General features: G+C 42.1%; 1 protein-coding gene across 4 annotated transcripts in view; it reads right to left on the bottom strand.

Annotated features, from left to right (window-relative positions):
• The window catches only part of TTC39B (tetratricopeptide repeat domain 39B), a 54,768-nt gene that overhangs the window by 6,105 nt on the left and 29,113 nt on the right, over positions 1-19,550 (bottom strand). For all 4 annotated transcript variants that reach the window (XR_014214786.1, XM_082204920.1, XM_082204921.1 and 1 more), the window contains 13 exons: positions 18,015-18,091; positions 17,420-17,487; positions 13,772-13,836; positions 12,658-12,763; positions 12,282-12,347; positions 10,622-10,730; positions 7,713-7,780; positions 7,560-7,619; positions 5,608-5,769; positions 3,751-3,842; positions 2,717-2,837; positions 1,976-2,087; positions 398-515 (listed from right to left, as the gene is read on the bottom strand). Coding sequence is in view for 3 of the 4 variants with exons in the window: in XM_082204920.1 (XP_082061046.1) it covers positions 398-515; positions 1,976-2,087; positions 2,717-2,837; positions 3,751-3,842; positions 5,608-5,769; positions 7,560-7,619; positions 7,713-7,780; positions 10,622-10,730; positions 12,282-12,347; positions 12,658-12,763; positions 13,772-13,836; positions 17,420-17,487; positions 18,015-18,091 (1,224 nt within the window). In the remaining variant the exon portion in view is untranslated. The remainder of the gene's footprint in view (positions 1-397; positions 516-1,975; positions 2,088-2,716; positions 2,838-3,750; positions 3,843-5,607; positions 5,770-7,559; positions 7,620-7,712; positions 7,781-10,621; positions 10,731-12,281; positions 12,348-12,657; positions 12,764-13,771; positions 13,837-17,419; positions 17,488-18,014; positions 18,092-19,550) is intronic.

The raw sequence follows: 19,550 nt of genomic DNA, 5'->3' as shown, positions 1-19,550 counted from the left end.
TTAAAATGCATGGAAGCTCTGGCGGGGGAAATGTTAGGAACCCTAAGCCATGCCCCCCCCCCACTCTACCCTGCTAGGAATCAAAGATGAACATTGTTCAGGAAAGCACAGAGGAGTCAATGGGATGTGAGAAAGAGGGTCTTCTTTTCCTTTTATTCAACATCTTCGCTTGTGTTATACCTTCAAACAGTGAAGAAGGATTTACAACCATTGAACCACATGGGGAAGATGAGTTTTGTCTATTTCAGAAACTAAAGTAAGATTCTTCCACAAAATCCAATTACCCTTAATTTAGGTGCAAAACAACCAATCAAACAAGCAAACAGCAAATGTTCTTGGATGCTTTCTGATGTCACAGGTTATCACAGTTTCCAAAAATACAACTTCCTGTTTTTACCTTTGAATAACTTGATTGAAGCAGAGTTCTGCTTGTAAGCGTCTTCCTAAATGTTTCAAACAGAGACCTTTTAGCAGTTGTAACAGACAGATGTCATCCATGTAGTATTCATTGTGATCTGAAAATAAAGGAGCACAACATTTAAAATTGCAAACTTAACAATAATGGATGTGTACGTGGGATGGGTGGGAATTACTGGCTCATCTGTAAATGATGTCAAATGGCAACAGTGGACCTAACAGAAATGTGTAATATATTTAACTATCTATTTTTCTTATCAAAAGCAATTAAATGAATAAACTGCTTGTTTAGCAATATTCTGACATAGCAATGTAAAATATATCATTCCACATTTCCCACCTGCCTTTTAACTCATTGAAACCTGGGAACCTGTACTCCAGCCTTTTAACTGATTGAAACCTGGGCAGTATTGGTAAAAACTGCTAATATGATAGAACAGTAGCTGCAGATATACATAACTAATTATTATGTCAGATCTGGAATGAAAATAGATCTGTTGATGAGTATGCCAAAGTTATCTATGCAATATTCATAGCACTGCCTCACAGGGATCTATGCAACTGTTAAAAACTTAGTCAAAACCTAGCTCCTTGAAGGAGCATCTACACCCCCATCGTTCAGCCTGGACACAGAGGTCCACCTCCGAGGGCCTTCTGGCAGTTCCCTCCCTGTGAGAAGTGAGGTTACAGGGAACCAGGCAGAGAGCCTTCTCAGTAATGGTGTCCACCCTGTGGAACACCCTCCCATCAGATGTCAAGGGAACAAATAACTATCCGACTTTTAGAAGACATCTGAAGGCAGCCCTGTTTAGGGAAGTTTTTAAAGTTTGATGTTTTATTGTATTTTTAATACCTGTTGGGAGCAGCCCAGAGTGGCTGGGGAAAGCCAGCCAGATGGGCAGAGTATAAATAATAAACTATTATTATATTATTTTCCCGCAACTGAATTTTGTCAGCTACAAAGGACAGTAAAAGAAGCTGAAAAAGAGGCTGAACACGCACCAACAATTCAGGAGACAAATCACCTGTTGTACACAGAGGCTGTCTATCATATAAGACTACAGTACTTTACATCTTGAAACTTAACAGACTGTTAAGAATTTCTCTCTCTCCCCTGCACCCCAGCACCTGTTTTACCCTGGATAAACAGAATTCTGTTTCACAGTGACAGCAAAGCAGAACTGAAATTTTACATCCTATGCAGGAATGAAGAGAATTTATTAACAAAACTTCTGGAAGACTGGTGTTCTTCAAGTTCTGAACTCAGCTTCACTTCACACAAGTATTGCATATTGTCAAACAAAGGATGTATGGTATCATGGGGATTTGTGAGTGTGAATTTCTGTGGGTTATATGAGGACTGGGATTATACGGAAAGGACAGCTTTCTATTTATCATGGCAACCAATGCAGTTTTGATGAAACTATGCTGCACAGAACAGACATCCATTGAGATTAGTCACTTCTTCCTTTGCAGGATATAGTTACGAGGCCCCAGTAGGATTCATTACAAAAACCTCTTTGTAGTTTTCAAATCACTCATTTAAAACATTACTCACTGGTTTCATTTTTTAAAGCCGTTTCTTCTTTTTCAATTGTTACTAGTAAATTCTCGGTGAGGTCAGCTCTCATGCCAACAATTGAAAAGCCATTCCAGACGTACATCATTTCCTGAGAAGAATAAGAAACAAATATAGTAATAAATATCTATCAATTGACTTGAGTGTCTGAACAATCCCTGGATGATCTGCAGGAGATCAGGCAGTGCTTCCGACTCCTAATTAACAAGGGCAATGACAAAAGGATGTTTCTTTCCTCTGCTAGAATCCTTTATGAGCTGTAGTATCTCAAATGTTGATGTGGGCTTAATGTTTGCAGCTCATCCCAGCTCAGGGGACTCAATATGTGGTTAGCATATTTTGCTAATCTTGCCCCTGATCACCACCATTATGGCTCTGGCTAGTGGATCTCAGGGTTCTAGATTCCAAAAGCCTGCCCATGACTGATGTGCAGTTTATATCTAGAACAGAGCTGTTGCAAAGTGCTCATAATCCCTCAAGCAAAGGCACATTCATGCTGTACCTGATTCAGTAAGGCTACCTGTATCTATAGACGAAGGTGTCTATAGCTGCCTTTCATTTAATCAGAGGTGAAAAGGTAAAAACGTAAACAGCTGATGCTTCTTTGAAAAAGTCAAGTGGAAATGTACTCAGCCTACATTATTCACAGAAACACATACACACAAACACATATTTACTCTGCCACTCAAAAGATGATTGAAGTAAGTCGGCTGTAAATACCAGAGCAGGCACTATGAGCTTCACAGGCTGAGAGCCCCCGTAGCGCCGGGCCTTTCTCACAGCAAACTTCTCCGTTGGGATTGATTTTCCTGCAATTCTTTGCTTCAGGCCTTCTACTTGCCTGAAAGAGACGGAACCGTGGAATTCTCAGTACGAAAACCAAACCTTTGACAGCAGAAGTTCAATGGTCTGCTGTCAAGATATTTTGACGAAACCAGCAAGTTCCAAACCTGTAACTATTTCTTAAAAATTGAACTCTATATACCAGTAGAATTCTTAGCAATAAATATGCATGCAAAATTTCAGGCGAGGTGAGAAAGGTGTTTTTAAGGCTTATGAATTTATCTCATTTTTAAGGACTACAAGATGGTGAACATAGTGTCTCTTCTCCCCCTTATTTTTTAAAACAAGAGACACAAATATTAGGTAAAGGCAGTGCTTTCTTCTGGGGGTATGCATTTTGTGAATCTTTGTACTTTTGTTCATTGTCCTTTTGTATTTGTTTTTCCAAATTTGAACTATAAAATGGTGATTTTCTTGAGTCAAAAGAAGAGTGCCCCTAAACATTTTAATTTTTTTTTAGAAAAAAGCACTGGGTAAAGGTAAAGGACCCCTGGACATTTAAGTCCAGTCAAACTTGACTATGGAGTGCAGTGCTCATCTCACTTTTGAGTCCAAGGGAGCCAGCGTTGGTCCACAGACAGCTTTCCGGGTCATGTGGCCAGCAGGATTAAACCGCTCCTGGTGCAATGGGACACTCTGATGAGTACCAGAGCACACAGAAATGCCATTTACCTGCCCGCCACAGCAGTACCTATTTATCTGCTTGCACTGGTGTGCTTTCAAATTGCTAGGTTGGCAGGAGCTGGGACAGAGCAACGGGAGCTCACCCAGTCGCAGGGATTCAAACAGCTAACATTCTGATTGGCAAGCCCAAGAGGCTCAGTGGTTTAGACCACAACACCACCAGTGTTGTGAGAATAGTTTGTGAGAATGACATAACAAAAAGGTAGATTTTTTTTTTAAAAAAATACCTAAACAAAGCTACAATGTCTTCTCCTGTTGTTCTCACTTCAGCATCTGAAAGCATACACAAAATGGCAGCTTTCTGGAACACATATATTGCCTATAAAAAACAAACAAACAAACAAAAACCCAATCAAAATACTTATCATTTATTGTAATACATTTTGTCGATGTGTCTACCCTATTCATATCATTTGTACACCAATCAATATTTAAATAAAACTGCAAGGTTTACAAACTATTTGAATTTATTTTATACATTTTCTTCCCATACAATTCCAATTCATATCACTTCCAGAAGGATAGCTGAGGAGCCTTACGAAAGTACACACCTAGTCTACCCCCAAAGGCCTCTCCAGTGTGGTGACAGGAAGTCTGCAGCAGAAGGGTGCTGTGGGGAGGTCATGAATCCTAAAATGCTGCTATGGGGACAGGCATGCTGGTGGCCATAAAAAAGAAGTTTATTTAAAAGCTGCCCGTAGCTTTCATCGAGAGAAGTATGTTGAAGTAGAACTAAGGACGCTAAAATGTCTTGCCATTGCGTTACTTTCAGGGCTGAAGACATTTCTTAAAAGTAGTCTTTAACAGTCTTCTTGTTAAGAGTGGGCCTTTTTTTTGACAAACTGTTACGGCTAAGAAATTAGATATTGATATTCTGTGTTTTGCCTTGGGTTTCTTCTTGTGAAAACACTTCACTCAGAAGTATTTAGAAAATAAAATAAAAGTTATTTATTAAGTGTAAAGTAAATAGAATTGGCTATACTGATATCAAACAAAATTATCTTTCTAGAACTTGTTATATCAGGGTTGTAATACAGGCAAAGCATCCCCTTTGCATCCCCTCCCACACCCCCGGCAAAAAAATTAACTGTTTTTCTGAGAAAGAATGGAGATAGTCAGCAGTAGTGGGGCAAGAGTTTACAAAAACAGGCCAATTCGTTGAATAAGGAGTTGATTCGCAATATTTAACAGGGGATATTTGGGTAGCATGGCCCCCCCTTTCTAGCAGTGCAATGAACCATGTAGTCCCAACCTCCAATTGCCCCAAAGCCAATTTCCGCTCTGTTCCCACTGTTTTCAACAGACAGTTGTTGCAACTCAGTTGTTGGTTCAACCAACTGCAGCACAGGTCAGTGCTGAGTTAAATGTGTAGCTGAGATGAAGTTTAAGAGTTGCTAGCTGGAGCATCTGAGTACACTGGTACCTCAGTTTATGAACTTAATCTGTTCCGGAAGTCCGTTCTAAAACCAAAACCGTTCTTAAACCAAAGCGTGCTTTCCCTAATGAGGCCTCCCGCTGCCGGTGCCCTTCTATGGTTCAGCTTCTATTCTTTTTTTGTTGTTTAGTCGTTTAGTTGTGTCCGACTCTTTGTGACCCCATGGACCAGAGCACACCAGGCACTCCTGTCTTCCACTGCCTCCTACAGCTTGGTCAAACTCATGCTGGTACCTTCGAGAACACTATCCAACCATCTCGTCCTCTGTCATCCCCTTCTCCTTGTGCCCTCCATCTTTCCCAACATCAGGGTCTTTTCCAGGGAGTCCTCTCTTCTCATGAGGTGGCCAAAGTATTGGGACCTCAGCTTCAGGATTTGTCCTTCCAGTGAGCACTCAGGGCTGGTTTCCATTCTTAGACCAAGGTAAAGTTCGCAAATCGGGACACTACTTCTGGTTTTGCGGAGTTATTAAACCGAATAGTTCATAAACAGGGCTGTTCTTAAACCGAGGTACCACTGTATCTGAATTTCAACACCCAATTTGAATAGGTGGAACTCGCAGAAAAGGCATATGCTGGGAAAGCAAGCATCAGCTGTAACTATGAAGGGGCTCTCGCCTCTTCATAACGATATCTGATCACCCATTTACCTTTGACCACCTGCTTTCTTTGCAAAGCAGATCTGCATACCGATATGCCTGAAGCCAGTTCTGCTGGAAGGAATAGCACCACATCAACTCCCAGTAGCAAAGGTGATGGATCTGCTTCCATTCTTGCTGGGCTGCGATGCATTCCTGGAATGTGACCTGAGCCTAGAATTCAAAAATATGTTACAGAAGTTGCAGGCTGTATAATAATAATAATTTATTATTTACACCCCGCCCATCTGGCTGGGCTTCCCCAGCCACTCTGGGCGGCTTCCCAAAAAATACTAAAATACCGTAATACATCAAACATTAAAAGCTTCCCTAAACAGGGCTGCCTTTCTGCTCGACACAAAGCCTTTCGCTCCTATTCTGGTTTTTATTTGATAATAAAAGGTTACAGAAGTTGTCAAGCTACTTGTTTTTGAACAGGAAGACAATAGCCCAGGTGTTCTGACCCCAAAGAAACTTGGGAAATTATCAGGAAGAATCTTACAGAAAAAAGTGTTGTCTCCACTCCACAGCACTTGCTCTCCTCTCTATTTAAATCTCCCTTTGTGCAGAGATTTTCAAAAGGGATACATGACAAATCTGAAGAATCATGAATTGTGCAGGCTGTTTATGTTAGCCAGATTTAATATACTTCCCTTGATGATAGTGAGAGGAAGATATTTAGCTCTCCCAGAATTAGAGCGTCTCTGTAAATGTAGTAAACAGGAAGCTGATGATTTGGGCATATTTTCTTTTCGTGTGATTTTGGCATTTATGCCAGAAGACAATTATTAGAGGCCTTACAACTCAATAGGCTGATTTCTTTGCCACCAACGGTTCAGGACCTGCTTTCGGACAGGAATGATCAAATTACTTTAATAGTGGCTGAATTTTTGAGTGCTGTCCATGTAGAAAGACTGGGCCATTATAAAGAGAATTAGTGATTCTTAATTGATCGGGGATCCGGTAGTGCTGTATTGTATTATTTGTGCAAATTGATTTTCTCTGGAATTAAAGATCTGACCAGGACAAACTTTGTTATGCTGAGCTCGTGTTTTGCACGATTTGTATATGGTATCTGTTTGATAATGTGTGGTTTGCTATGCCTAATAAAGGATAACTATTTAATAGCCCAGGTGTGGGGAACCTTTGGCCTTCCAGGGGTTGGTGAGCTACAACACCCATCCGCTGCAGCCAGCACATCCCGTTGCCAAAGGTTCACCACACCTGCAATAGCCCATGCCTTCACAAAACTGGAGTGAATGGGAAGTGGGGAGGGGGGGCACACTAGGCAGGAAGAGTACAGGCCCATTTGATGATCCAACAGGGTCTTGAACAAAGAGTTTTGAAGAGCAACATGAAAGACTCTGATTCACTTGGCAAAACCTAAGCAAGGATCTTACATGTTTGATACATAAGTTTATTTAAATTGATCGGGTTCAAAGTATAAGCAAGATGTTCATAGCACAGGCAGTTCTGTACAGATGATGAACTTTGGAGCCCTCGGCCCAATTTATATTAATTGAACTAATAGCCATAGTGGGGACTATGCTGTCTTTACTTTAAAAATATTCCAGGTGTGGAATAAACAGAGAACAGGTTATTAAATTCAACATGTACATTGTGAATTGCTCTTGCAAGCTATTAGCATCCTTGAATACCCCTAGAAATGCAGAATTGTGAATGTGTTGTAGAATAGGATTACTTTCTGCCCAATACGTCTACTTCATGTTTCGTAACCAGACTTGAGCCCACTCGTTGGCAGGGAATAATTTCCCATACACTTGTTTTTTTTTTAAATGAATTAACAGTCACGTTAGAGGCAACAGGCTTCCTCTAGCTTCAGTTAAGCTTCCGTTAAGCTAGAATACAAGACAACAGAATTATATAACGAGCTCAAAAAGCTAAAAGCAGCTTTAAAACAGCACCTCAAATTTTACTGTTAAAAAAGAGTGGGGATTTATTACCTTTTCAAAATTTCCTTTCAATATGTCTATTCTGGCATCATAAAACAGAATGATGGCACCCTTGAGAGAAAGAAAAGCAACACATTAGAATGTTTTTAATTGCAACAAAAATATCATGTTATAAGGTAAAAGAAAAAAATAAAAGAAACCAACCTTTGGAAATTTCTGAAGGTAAGGCTGAAGGAGGGCCTCTGCTTCTAAAAGGTTGGCTTCCCCTGTTCCTGTGAAAATAACAAAAGTCTCTGTCAGAGCCCAAAGTTGCGGGTTAATCTGCATACCCAAAGACATGAAAACCTATATTATTGTTTTATTGATGTTTTAAAATTCTGTAAACCGCTCTGAGATTTTTCTTAAAAATATAAAACGGTATAGAAATGAAATGAATGAATGAATAAACAAACAAAACAATAAAAATATTAAACTGCTATCAATAAGTTGTACAGTAAATGAACAGGACAGAAATGGAGCAGAATACATACAATTATTTCTGCACTGAAATTCTGCATTCTTTACCATGCTTATCTTATTTATCCTCGAGGGGCTGGTGCAACCAGGTTCTGACCAAAATGCAGTTAAATAATTAGAAGCCCTGGGAATGTGTGCTCTCAGTCCTCCCTGGAGCAATGTGGAGCAGTTCCATCAGGCTTCTCTCTCAGCTTTCACCTGGAGCAGCTATTCTATCAGGCTGTTAGAAATGATGGGGCTGTGGGCTGAAAAACCAGCTCCTCTTATATTATATATTTGATGTTAGCCGCCCTGAGCCCGGTCTTGGCTGGGGAGGGCAGCATATAAAATTATTATTATTATTATGATTACTACTACTACTACTACTATTCCCTTCTAGAAATCCTATCACTCCACTGGTCATTATAAAGTGTTCTGAGTTTGCTTTTTTCATCCTCTCTACCAATCTCTTTTCCTTTTCTGTTACAGTGGTACCTCAGGTTAAGTACTTAATTCGTTCTGGAGGTCCGTTCTTAACCTGAAACTGTTCTTAACCTGAAGCACCACTTTAGCTAATGGGGCCTCCTGTTGCCGCTGCACCACTGGAGCACGATTTCTGTTCTTACCCTGAAGCAAAGTTCTTAACCTGAAGCACTATTTCTGGGATAGCAGAGTCTGTAACCTGAAGCGTATGTAACCCAAGGTACCACTGTATATACCGTATTTTTCGCCCCATAAGACGCACTTTTTCCCCTCCAAAAATGAAGGGGAAATCGGGGTGCGTCTTATGGGGCGAATGCCTGCAAGCCTCGCGCACCCGGCAGGAGGTCCCACCGGGTGCGCGAGGCTTGGGGTGGCAGCCTGTCGCCCGAAGCACTGACACTCGCCCGAAGCAGGGGAAGCCCTCCGGAGGGCTCCCCTGCTTCGGGCGAGTGTCTGCAAGCCTCGCGCACCCGGCAGGAGGTCCCACCGGGTGCGCGAAGCTTGGGGCGGGAGCCTGTCGCCCGAAGCACGGGGAGCCCTCCGGAGGGCTTCCCCTGCTTCGGGCGAGTGTCAGCAAGCCTCGCGCTCCCGGCAGGAGGTCCCACCGGTTGCGCGAGGCTTGGGGCGGCAGCCTGTCGCCGAAAGAACGGGGAGCCCTCGGGAGGGCTCCCCCTGCTTCGGGCGAGAGTCTGCAAGCCTCACGCACCCGGCAGGAGGTCCCACCGGGTGCGCGAGGCTTGGGGCGGCAGCCTGTGCTTCGGGCTCTTCGGGACTGCTTGCGCGCACGCAGAAGCTTGGGGCGCACTGAGCTCAGCACGCCCCAAGCTCCTGGTGTAGCGCAGCGATCCGCTAGCCCTGGGAGAGCCCCGCAGCTCTCCCAGGGCTAGCGGACTGCTTGCCGGCACGCAGAAGCTTGGGGCGCGCTGACCTCAGCTCGCCCCAAGCTTCTGGATTAGCGCAGGGGTCCGCTAGCCCTGGGAGAGGCGCCCGGCTCTCCCACGCTAGCGGAGACCTTGCCGGCACGCAGAAGCTTGGGGTGCGCTGAGCTCCGCACGCCCCAAGCTCCTGGTGTAGCGCAGCGCACCTGGGGGGGAAATAATTTTTTTCCCTTTATTTCCCCCCAAAAAAACTAGGTGCGTCTTATGGGCCGGTGCGTCTTATGGGGCGAAAAATACGGTATTTTAAATTACCAACCTGAAGATATGGATCGTCCTTTCACTGGCATTTGTAAGGTTCTCCAAAGAGCAGGATTTATTTATTTTTAAAAGCTTTAAATAAAGGAAGAAAATACTGCAAAGCAGTTCACTAGCGCTTCTGGTGGTTCCGTCATTGCAAGAGGTGAGGTTACAGGGAACCAGGCAGAGGGCCTTTTCAGTAGTGGCACCTGCCCTGTGGAACGCCCTCCCAGCAGATGTCAAACAGATAAACAGCTATGTGATTCGCAAACGACATCTGAAGGCAGCCCTGATCAGGGAAGCTTTCAGTGTGATGTTGTGTTGTATTTTTTCTATTTGGGAGGGGGGGAACTGCTCAGAGTGGCTGGGGCAAGCCAGTCAGATGGGTGGCATATAAATTAATAAGTAATTTGTTGTTGTTGTTGTTGTTGTTAAGGCTAACTAATCCAAGATCTCAACCCCACTTCAAACGGTGAACTTGTTGGGCTACAACAGAGGTAGAGAATCGCGTTTGCTCTGCAGGCCAGATCCTTATCAGGATTTGCTTCATGGCGCTGCTCACCTGTCAATCACCCAATATCACAAATGACATCAGCTGCTCTGCTGCTCTGAAGCCCTGACTCTCAGCAAGGCACAGCAGAAGGGTTTCCCCCTCTGCTTCCGTGCAAACCTCTTCCGGCAGCCCAGTCAGCAGCGCCTGCAAAGCCCCTTTCATCCCCTGTTCTTACCTACTCAACACCTGAAGTCATTCATGACTCCAGGTATAGGGCAGGTGGTCATGGCTTGCCCAAAATGGCCACGTGGGCAGCCCAAGTTTGGTGACCCCAACCCCTGGGTTACCATGATGAAAATACAGTGCAAGAAAACAAGTAAATGCCCCATTAAAATATATTAGGGGTTGGATTAAAAGCTGTAGTTTTCCCATGTATCTCACCCAGGAATTTATTTTTCAGTTCTTACCTAGGATTAATGAAACGTAAGTGTGGTATAGCAGCAAGGTGAAAGTACACAGTATGGCTCTCAGACTGGCACCGGAAGCTCCTTCCCGTAACTGCTGGAGACCCACCTCCTAAAAGCAACCAAAGATCGCACAAGATAAGATGCAGCACTAGTACTAATTATTTCAAGATGCAGAAAAAAGGAAGGGTTGCAAGAGGAAGATATTGGGGTTTTTTTAACCGCCCTTCAACAGTACCTAAACCGAATATAAGCCACACTTGCAAATAAGCTGCATCTTTAAAATGCAGGGGGGGGGGGAGAGAAAAAGACAATACCCGAATATAAGCTGCTCCCTTAAAACTCTGCAGGCATTCACACCCATAAATGGCAAATGTAGAAGAAAATCCTACGGGGACTAGAGAAGACCCGCAAGTGGTTTAAACACCTGTTCGTAGCACCGTAAATGCAAATAAAGAATCAATAATGCACTGTAAAATACAAGGAAAGCGATGAATAACATTAGAATTAATTGCACAACAGTCTCAAGCTCGCAAATCGGCAACAAAACATTTTTTTTGTTCCGTTTTACCGTATGTCTGTTTCAGCAGCGATATCGTAAAAGCCAATTTTTGTAATGTCGCATTTTAAGCAGCACTTGATTGGGGGGGGGGGGAGAGTGTGGCTTATTTTCGGGCCAATATGGTAGGTCCCAGGGCAGTTATAGAAATATAAAATGCAGCTCTAAAAGCAGTTTTAAATGAAATTCAGTCACAACCCAAGTGGGTCCTGGAATAAAAAGCTAAAGGGACCCCTGACCATTAGGTCCAGTCGTGGCCGACTCTGGGGTTGTGATGCTCATCTCGCTTTATTGGCCGAGGGAGCCGGTGTACAGCTTCCAGGTCATGTGGCAAGCATGACTAAGCCCCTTCTGGCAAACCAGAGCAGCACACGGCAACACCATTCACCTTCCCGCCAGAGTGGTACCTATTTATCTACTTGCACTTTGACATGCTTTCAAACTTCTAGGTTGGCAGGAGCTGGGACCGAGCAACGGGAGCTCACCCCATTGCTGGGTTTGAACCGCCGACCTTCTAATCGGCAAGTCCTAGGCTCTGTGGTTTAACCCACAGTGCCACCCGCATCCCGGGTCCTGGAATACACATCTCAAAATTCAAAGGCCAGGGTGAAGAGATGCATCTTCAGCATACAATAAAAGCTGGACAATGAAGGTGCCAGATGCACCACTGTAGGGAAGCAAATTCACAATGTAGGGGCTGCTACAGAATAATGCCCTTTACCATGGGCGTACCCAGGGTTTATGTTAGGGTGAGGCCACCTGCCATCATCCTCTGTCTGGCTCAGTCTAGCAGATTCGGAATGAAAGATATCAACGACATTTGTTTTAAATTACTTTCTTTCAACCCCAAGTGCTCAGAATAATGTGTCAAAATCTTTCTACAATTTCTTTTAGTTAATAATTTTTATTTATTTACTTGATGGGGGGCAGCTGCCCCTGCTTTTGCCTGTAATTAATCATGGCACTCAAATAGTTATGAAATCAATTACTTAAAAGTTTACAAAAATGCCTTCCACATTCAGCAGCCTGCTCCTATATTTCCCCAATCCATGATATATGCTATAGGTACATTTTAACATCAATGGTGGAAAGAAATTTTAATACCCTGTTGCCTGAAAACCCAATAAATTCTAGAAGTCGGAGGATTCTTCCTGGTAAAAGGGACAGCATCTGCAACAAATCAGCAACACAAAATCACTAAAATATTTAAAAGAAACTGCAATATCTTAAAAACCTAAACAGCATAAAATAATAACAAAACACTCTAATATTTCTGTGTTCAAGTTAACTTTGATAGAATAAAATTATAAATTGCAGCAGATGTGTATATAAAAACCACAAAAATTTTCTATTGCTATGATGGAAGTCTGCAAAATTACAATTACAATCAGCTTTTAGTTTTTTTATTCTTTAAAATTACAGCATTACAGGCCATGTTTTACGTCACAATTTCTACACCAAAAACTATAAAAACCCATACCAAATTGAATGCTCCTATTCCTAGCTGCACGCCCCCTTCAAACTGGTAGTAGGTTTCATTCTTGTTTTTGCTGCCCTGGGTCATCTGAAGAACCTGATGACATTCTCTTTTTGAGTAAAAAAAGAAGAATAGTTTTCATGTTAAATGGAATGAAAGGTACTGCAATTACTATGACATGTAACTGGAAATTAACAGAATTGCACCTGTCTCTAACTGACTGCAATTATTTTGAGGCTTAGCTTATTATTCAATATTGCCTAAAACAAGGCTCTCCAAAAGTATTTCTCCTCGCATGCCTAATATTATTTTAAAAGCAGCGTCAGAGTGCATGGTGCTTTACAGACTAACAACAAAGGGCAGGGATTTAAGAGTAACCTGCCTGCTCCTCTACTTCCACAATATATGATATCAGGGATATTTTACAGATATAGTATCTGTAACAGTGTCTCACTGTTAACAAATCCCCACCTTCTATATTAAGTTTTTGTATACTGTCTCTAACATCACAGAAAGCCATTGGACTTACTTCTAAGTAAGCATGTGTAAGATTGCAGACTAAGAATTATAAGCACAGGTAAATATGTTGTCTTTCCCACTTTTATTTCTTCCATTGCTGTTTCACATCCTTCCTCTGCCATCTTGCTAATGCCCCTCCTGGGAAGCATGTCTCTTTTGGGGTGGGGTGAGGCAAGACTGAAGTTCATTGCCAAATGATTTTAAAAACCTGGTGTCAATTTTTCTAATATCTTAACAGTTAAAAAGGTAAAGGGACCCCTGACCGTTAAGTCCAGTCACGGGTGACTCTGGGGTTGTGGCGCTCATCTGGCTTTACTGGCCGAGGGAGCCAGTGTTTGTCCACAGACAGCTTCTGGATCATGTAGCCAGTATGACTAAGCCACTTCCGGCGAACCAGAGCAGCGCTCGGAAACGCCGTTTACCTTCCTGCCAGTGCGGTACCTATTTATCTACTTGCACTTTGACCTTCTGATCGGCAAGCCCTAGGCTCTGTGGTTTAGACCCCAGCGCCACCTGTGTCTAAACAGTTAGCAGGGAATTAAATTGCTGAAATATATAAACAGAAAAGCACAAGTAAAAAAATGTTACAGAAACTAACTTGTATATTTGGTAACTTGTCCTGATTTTGAGACCACCCTTGATGAAGTTGATCATATTTTCATCCTGGGGGGGGGGGGGATGAAATTAAACAAATCATTAGGTGATATTCAACTAGGTTTTTGTGTAAGGATTAATGCTTGCGCAACAGGACTTTGCCCCTTCTCCTTCCTCCTCCAATGCTGTCCCCAGATCTGCTGTGGAGGGTTGAAGAAACCCCCATAAGAGATTCAAGGGGCACACAAGGGGATGCAAAATACTACTTAGCGTTACATTTATTGCAACCCATTGCGTATATCATACCTCTATCACTTGAACAGTTTTACCTGTGTAATGTAAACACTGGAAACATGCAAAATGTGTATACATGAAGCTGAATGTATTTATTAGGCTGTGCATGCAACTCTTAATCAACGGAACACTATTTGTATATAAATGCTTTATACAAACATTTCCAAAACAAAACTTCACGGGAAAGAAGCATTTATGTGTATCAAGCAAAACTGAAGAAAAACCACTAGATGGTGCTACAAGTATCCAACAATAATTTGATGCGTTACTGGGATAATAATGGAATCCTACAGTGGTACATTTGCAGTACACAAAAATTGAATGAGGAATAGCCCACTCTGAAGACTTCATCATCCACCGTAATAAATATTGAGTGCTTCCAACAAGTGCATGCATCATCCTTGTTCTGCACTCTTCTGCATCCTTCCGGTGTGAATACTGGAACCTACTACATCTCCAACAGGTATTGTATCATGATTTGGAGACTGGAAACAGCAGCATAATGATTCATAAATAGCAATGGACTATTTATTTAGTGGTTAATGTGCATTAAATAAGTTTCCCTTGCAGTATAAGGTCTAAGCAGCCATTTCAAAGGAGCAAAATCCTTTAATACTCTGGACAAGTCCCCAAGTTCTATTAAATCAATATTATTGCTCGCCTGAAATTTCAGTTGTTGCCAGGTTGCAGCATACAGTGAAACACTAGTTCCCAGCTGAGCAGTCTTTTTTAGCCAGACTGTGCGTCTGAGTGCATAAAAAGGCAACAGATGACCTTGCCATATAGCTATGCTGACCTCTTTTAGTGCTGACATGGGTCTGAACTCGCTATCTATGCCACGGCTAGCCTCCTCAAGAGCACCGCCTGCAAGCTGAACTTTGAAGCTGTAGTGCTGATTCTCATTATTAAAAATTTCTGCACTATTGCATATGGGGGGGGGGGAGAGCTAGCATTAATGAAGCTGTATAGAGGAAGATGAGAGCCATTTCCACAACTGAGGCGGCAGTTTTCTCAACAATTGTGAACTTGGCTGCCAGTTCCCCACACATACAGCCCAATCCATGCTAGTCTTTTTCATGCAGTAGTGTACTTGTGTACAAGATCATGTGGAAGAATATGGCAGGGATTTGACAAAATAAAATAAAATTTACTGAAGGTCTAAAACCAAAGGCTCTGGGGTATGTAACAGCCTTTGCATGCATCATTATCAATAGGAAGCAGAATGCCAAGAGCTGTGATCTATGAAAATGTTAAGTGATCCTTATTTTGCAAAGATAACGGTAAACAGCTAAGTCTTCTAAAACATTTTTTAGAGACCTACCGTATTTTTCGCTCCATTGGACGCAGTTTTCCCCCTCCAAAAATTGAGGGGAAATATGTGTGCGTCCTATGGAGCGAATGCAGGCTTGTGCCATAGCTGCGCGCAACCCCTCCGGCAGGGAGAGGCTGCACGGGGCTATGGTTTCTTTAGCTCCACGCAGCCTCTCTCGGCAGGGAGAGGTTGCGTGGGGCTAAAGAGGAAGCCAAAACAGCCAGCGCAATCCATCCCGCTGGCTGCCTTGGCTTGTGACATAGCCGCGCACAACCCCTCCGGCAGGGAGAGGTTGTGCGCAGCCTGTACACTGCTCTTTGGGGCTGGGGGGGGGAGATTTTTTTATTATTATTTCCCTGTCTAAACACTAGGTGCACCCTATGGTGCGAAAAATACGGTACTTTGTTAAGGTTTATTAAATAATGTTTGGAACAAGAGATGGCAACATTTACTGCACAAATGCATATGAATTAAAGATAAGAGAAAAGCAAGGACCTGCGGTACTCTGCTAAATCGTTTTTTAACAGAATGACTAAACAGGCAAAGTGTGCCGATAATTGCAAAATGCATTCTTGGAAATAGATCTTCTTGAACATTATTGCACATAGCATCATTGTTTCTGAGACTCTTCCTTTACTGACCAATGGAAGAACCTCATGGATGCATGAGCAGATACTAATTAACATTAGTAGACAGTTAGAAGCAGAGGCCACTTATGCTTCTGAAAACCCGCATCATCTTAATGTTTAAAATGTTGCATGTGGTAAACCTGTATCATTTTAAACATTAAACCAGAGTGTTTTGACCTGCTCTTAGTGGTGTGTGTCTGAAACAGAAACACGGTTTTAAATATACTTGTATAATTTTTTTAACACAGACTGATAGCCAGGAAAATGGCTTTGCAATTGCAAATAAATTCTTTTATTTATTTATTTTTTGCCTGTAAGTACTCTATCTGAAATGTATTTTTAGTCCCCTGTGTTCCATTTTTCACAGAATTGGAAAAGTGTGTGGGTTTTTTTAATTCTCCTTTCTGGACATGTGTGTGTGTGTGTGTGTGTGTGTGTGTGTGTGTGTGTGAAGCCTTATCAGTTTCACTGCTGCTGGGAAAACTTAATCTTCCGATCCCTTTCCCCGACACCATTTCTCAGGCTGCTCTATGGAAGGAAGATGGGAGTTCTTTAGTCTTTTCCTTCAAGTGCTTACGTTCAGAGTACTACTTTCATTTGAAAACAAAACACAATCTGACAATCTGTCAGCAAAACTGACAAGGCTTTTCCTCAATCTTGCCAGGGTCACCAAAGGCCGAGAGGCAGTAAAGGAAAAGTCAGCGCTGCCTGCTAGAAGGAGATCCATGACAATACATCAGAGTCAAGTTGCATGGCAAACTGCAGGAGTTTCTTCTTCTGCACTAACCGGAGGCAACAAGGTGGCATTTAAAGTGGGAAAAGCTTGGTTTGTGAACGCTGGTACTGTAATGCACTTTGATTGATGTGGGGAAAGGTTTTCCTGTGTGATCATTAAAACACATGTAAAAGCACCAAATTTCAGCGTCATTGTTAGCTTCGGAGATAAAATATACCATGGGGACAAGTTTCAACAGTTTTCATTAATATAGTATTTCAGGCTCTGGATTTTTATCAAATGCACACAGTGGAATGTCTTGAAAGAGAGGGGCAGGAAGTGCATCTTTCTTTCTTAAGACACAATAATCATGATTTTTGTGAAATGAACTTGTTCCATAGCATTACTGAAAACCCCATTTTCCCATATTCTGCTGATGTGGGACTCTAATGTTATTCATTATTTATCAATTAAATTTATATTCTGTCGCTTCTTCTGAAGGAGAACAGGGCAGTAAACAACCAAGAGATAAACACAAATAAAAAAAATTAAACGTATTAGAAACATTATAATACAGATGCAGACTGGCAAATATCTCAGCTTATAAGGCTTGCTGAAAGAGGAAGTTTTTCAGTGGATGCCAAAAAGATAGCAAAGACAGTGTCTGGCTAATATTCCAGGGGAGGGTAGTTTGTACGTTACCTGTACAAATGTCAGTGCTGCTTTCTGTAGTAAACATTCAGCATAGCAGATTTCTGCATGCATTTCCTCTATTAAAGATAAAATAAAACAAATTAATACAAAGCTAAAATAGTAGCAATGAATAGTACTAAAGGAATGGTAATAACAAATGTTATCAAATACTTTCCTGCAAATTTTGCCCCATAACTAGAGTCTTTTTTAAAAAACAAAAACTAAAGCTCAGCATCTGGGGCATCTGCCCAGGGGCACCACCAGAAGCCTTTACGAGTACCATGGTGCCCATGGGCACCAGGTTGGGCACCCTTGGCCAAGATAATAGATATCTCCCATAATTGACATAATTTGATCTGCTACCAGAGGCAGTACTTTTGGAGGAAATAAAAAAAAATCAAGTTTTTTCCATACTGAGAGAAGACAGCAAAAAAAGAGAAACCAAAACACTGTGCTTCTTTGAGTCCCAATGTATTAAGCTGTACAGTCTTTCTACAATTCTTTGCCCCTAATACTGTGAAATAGGTTACTTATAAATTCACAAAAATGAGCACTGAGTATATAAGCTTACAGAGAAAACACCCCCACCCCATATTCTTCTTACCTTCATTCAGCTGATCTACGGACTGCTTTGAAACTAAACTGGACAATGATTCTACTACTGTGTTCCTTTTCCTGAATCTACATGAAAGAGAAAGAGGCAAGCATTTAATTTTAGCTAAAGAAACTGAATCAGACATCAGACATTTGTGCCATAGCTGGGAAAGAAAAGGTATGCATTCTACAGAACCTTAATACAATAGGCCACAATATTACAGTGGTACCTCGGTTTACAAACTTAATCCGTGTTGGAAGTCCGTTCTTAAACTGAAACTGTTCTTAAACCGAGGCGCGCTTTCCCTAATGAGGCATTCCGCCGCCGGTGCCCTTCCACCATTCGGATTCCATTCTTATACCGAGGTAAAGTTCACAAACCGGGACACTACTTCCGGTTTTGCAGAGTTCATAAACTGAATTGTTCAAAAACAGGGCTGTTTTTAAACTGAGGTACCACTGTATTGCACAAACAACGTCCAATAATTTAGTGTCCAGAAAGCAGGGCTCTAACCACTCAGTCATCCAGCCCACCTGTCATAGTAAACATGGGAAGAACTGAGCACCTCCTGCCCCTGGCTCTTGCCCTGGGAATGTAGCTGATTCCCTAGAAGTGCATGAGGCTAGTGAAAAGTAAATATTAAACACCAAAGGGTCATTCATGTAGCTTCCATGCAAATGTGAAATGTTATTTGTCGTCTTTGTATCTAGCCATACCTACAAGGTCGTTCTTCAAGGAAACATATACAGAGAATCAAGGAGAATATCTGAAAATTGCCTCTCTGTTTTATCTGATCACATAACTACCAAAAATCAGTGCAGAGTGGCCTCTCTCCTCTATACAAAGAAGGCATTCCAAATGATACTCGCATCCAAGATTAATGTGAACTTTTCTAAGATAAATGGTAATTTAATACGTTTGTGTATTAAAGCATCTTAATTTTTGTTAGATAATATAGTTGTTTAAATGGCTTAGGTCGCTTTCTAAAAAAGCAGTTTCAATTAAAAAACACACCATGGTTGTGTATCTAACACAAATCACACCAGTCCCAGGGAACGAGTACATGAAGGTGACCCTAACTGCAGACCTTATTCAGATTCTATCCTATGTCTCTGCTACAAAGCCAAAAGATTATATTTATCAGTTTCTTATCAGCTATTCCATCTAACAAAGAATACAGTATGTCACATCTCTAGATATCATTCTGGTCATGCCTAAATAACCTATTCTTCCAGCCAAATTGAATAAATCTATGTGATTCCCCCCACTTACTTCCTACAGCAGACATAACGTCTGAACCAACCTGGACCCTGCAATCCTCATTTGAGGCCCTTCTTCATGTGCCTTCTCCATGAGAGGTCTGGAGAGTGGCAACACGAGAATGGGCCGTTTCTGTGGTGGCCCCCCCCCATTTGTGGGAGGCTCACCTTGAAGCCTTATTGGAGTTCACCGATTGGGTCTGCGTTGCTCCGGGACAGGAGGAAGGAAGTCAAAATGACACTGAGTTTGGTTCAAAGAAAGAGTTTATTCTGCTCTCTGGATAGC

This window comes from Podarcis vaucheri (assembly GCF_965113315.1).
Source record: "Podarcis vaucheri genome assembly, chromosome: 17".
NCBI classification, from domain to species: domain Eukaryota; kingdom Metazoa; phylum Chordata; class Lepidosauria; order Squamata; family Lacertidae; genus Podarcis; species Podarcis vaucheri.
The sequence above is the reverse complement of the archived record's forward strand: the minus strand, read 5'-3'. Positions and strand labels throughout refer to the sequence as shown.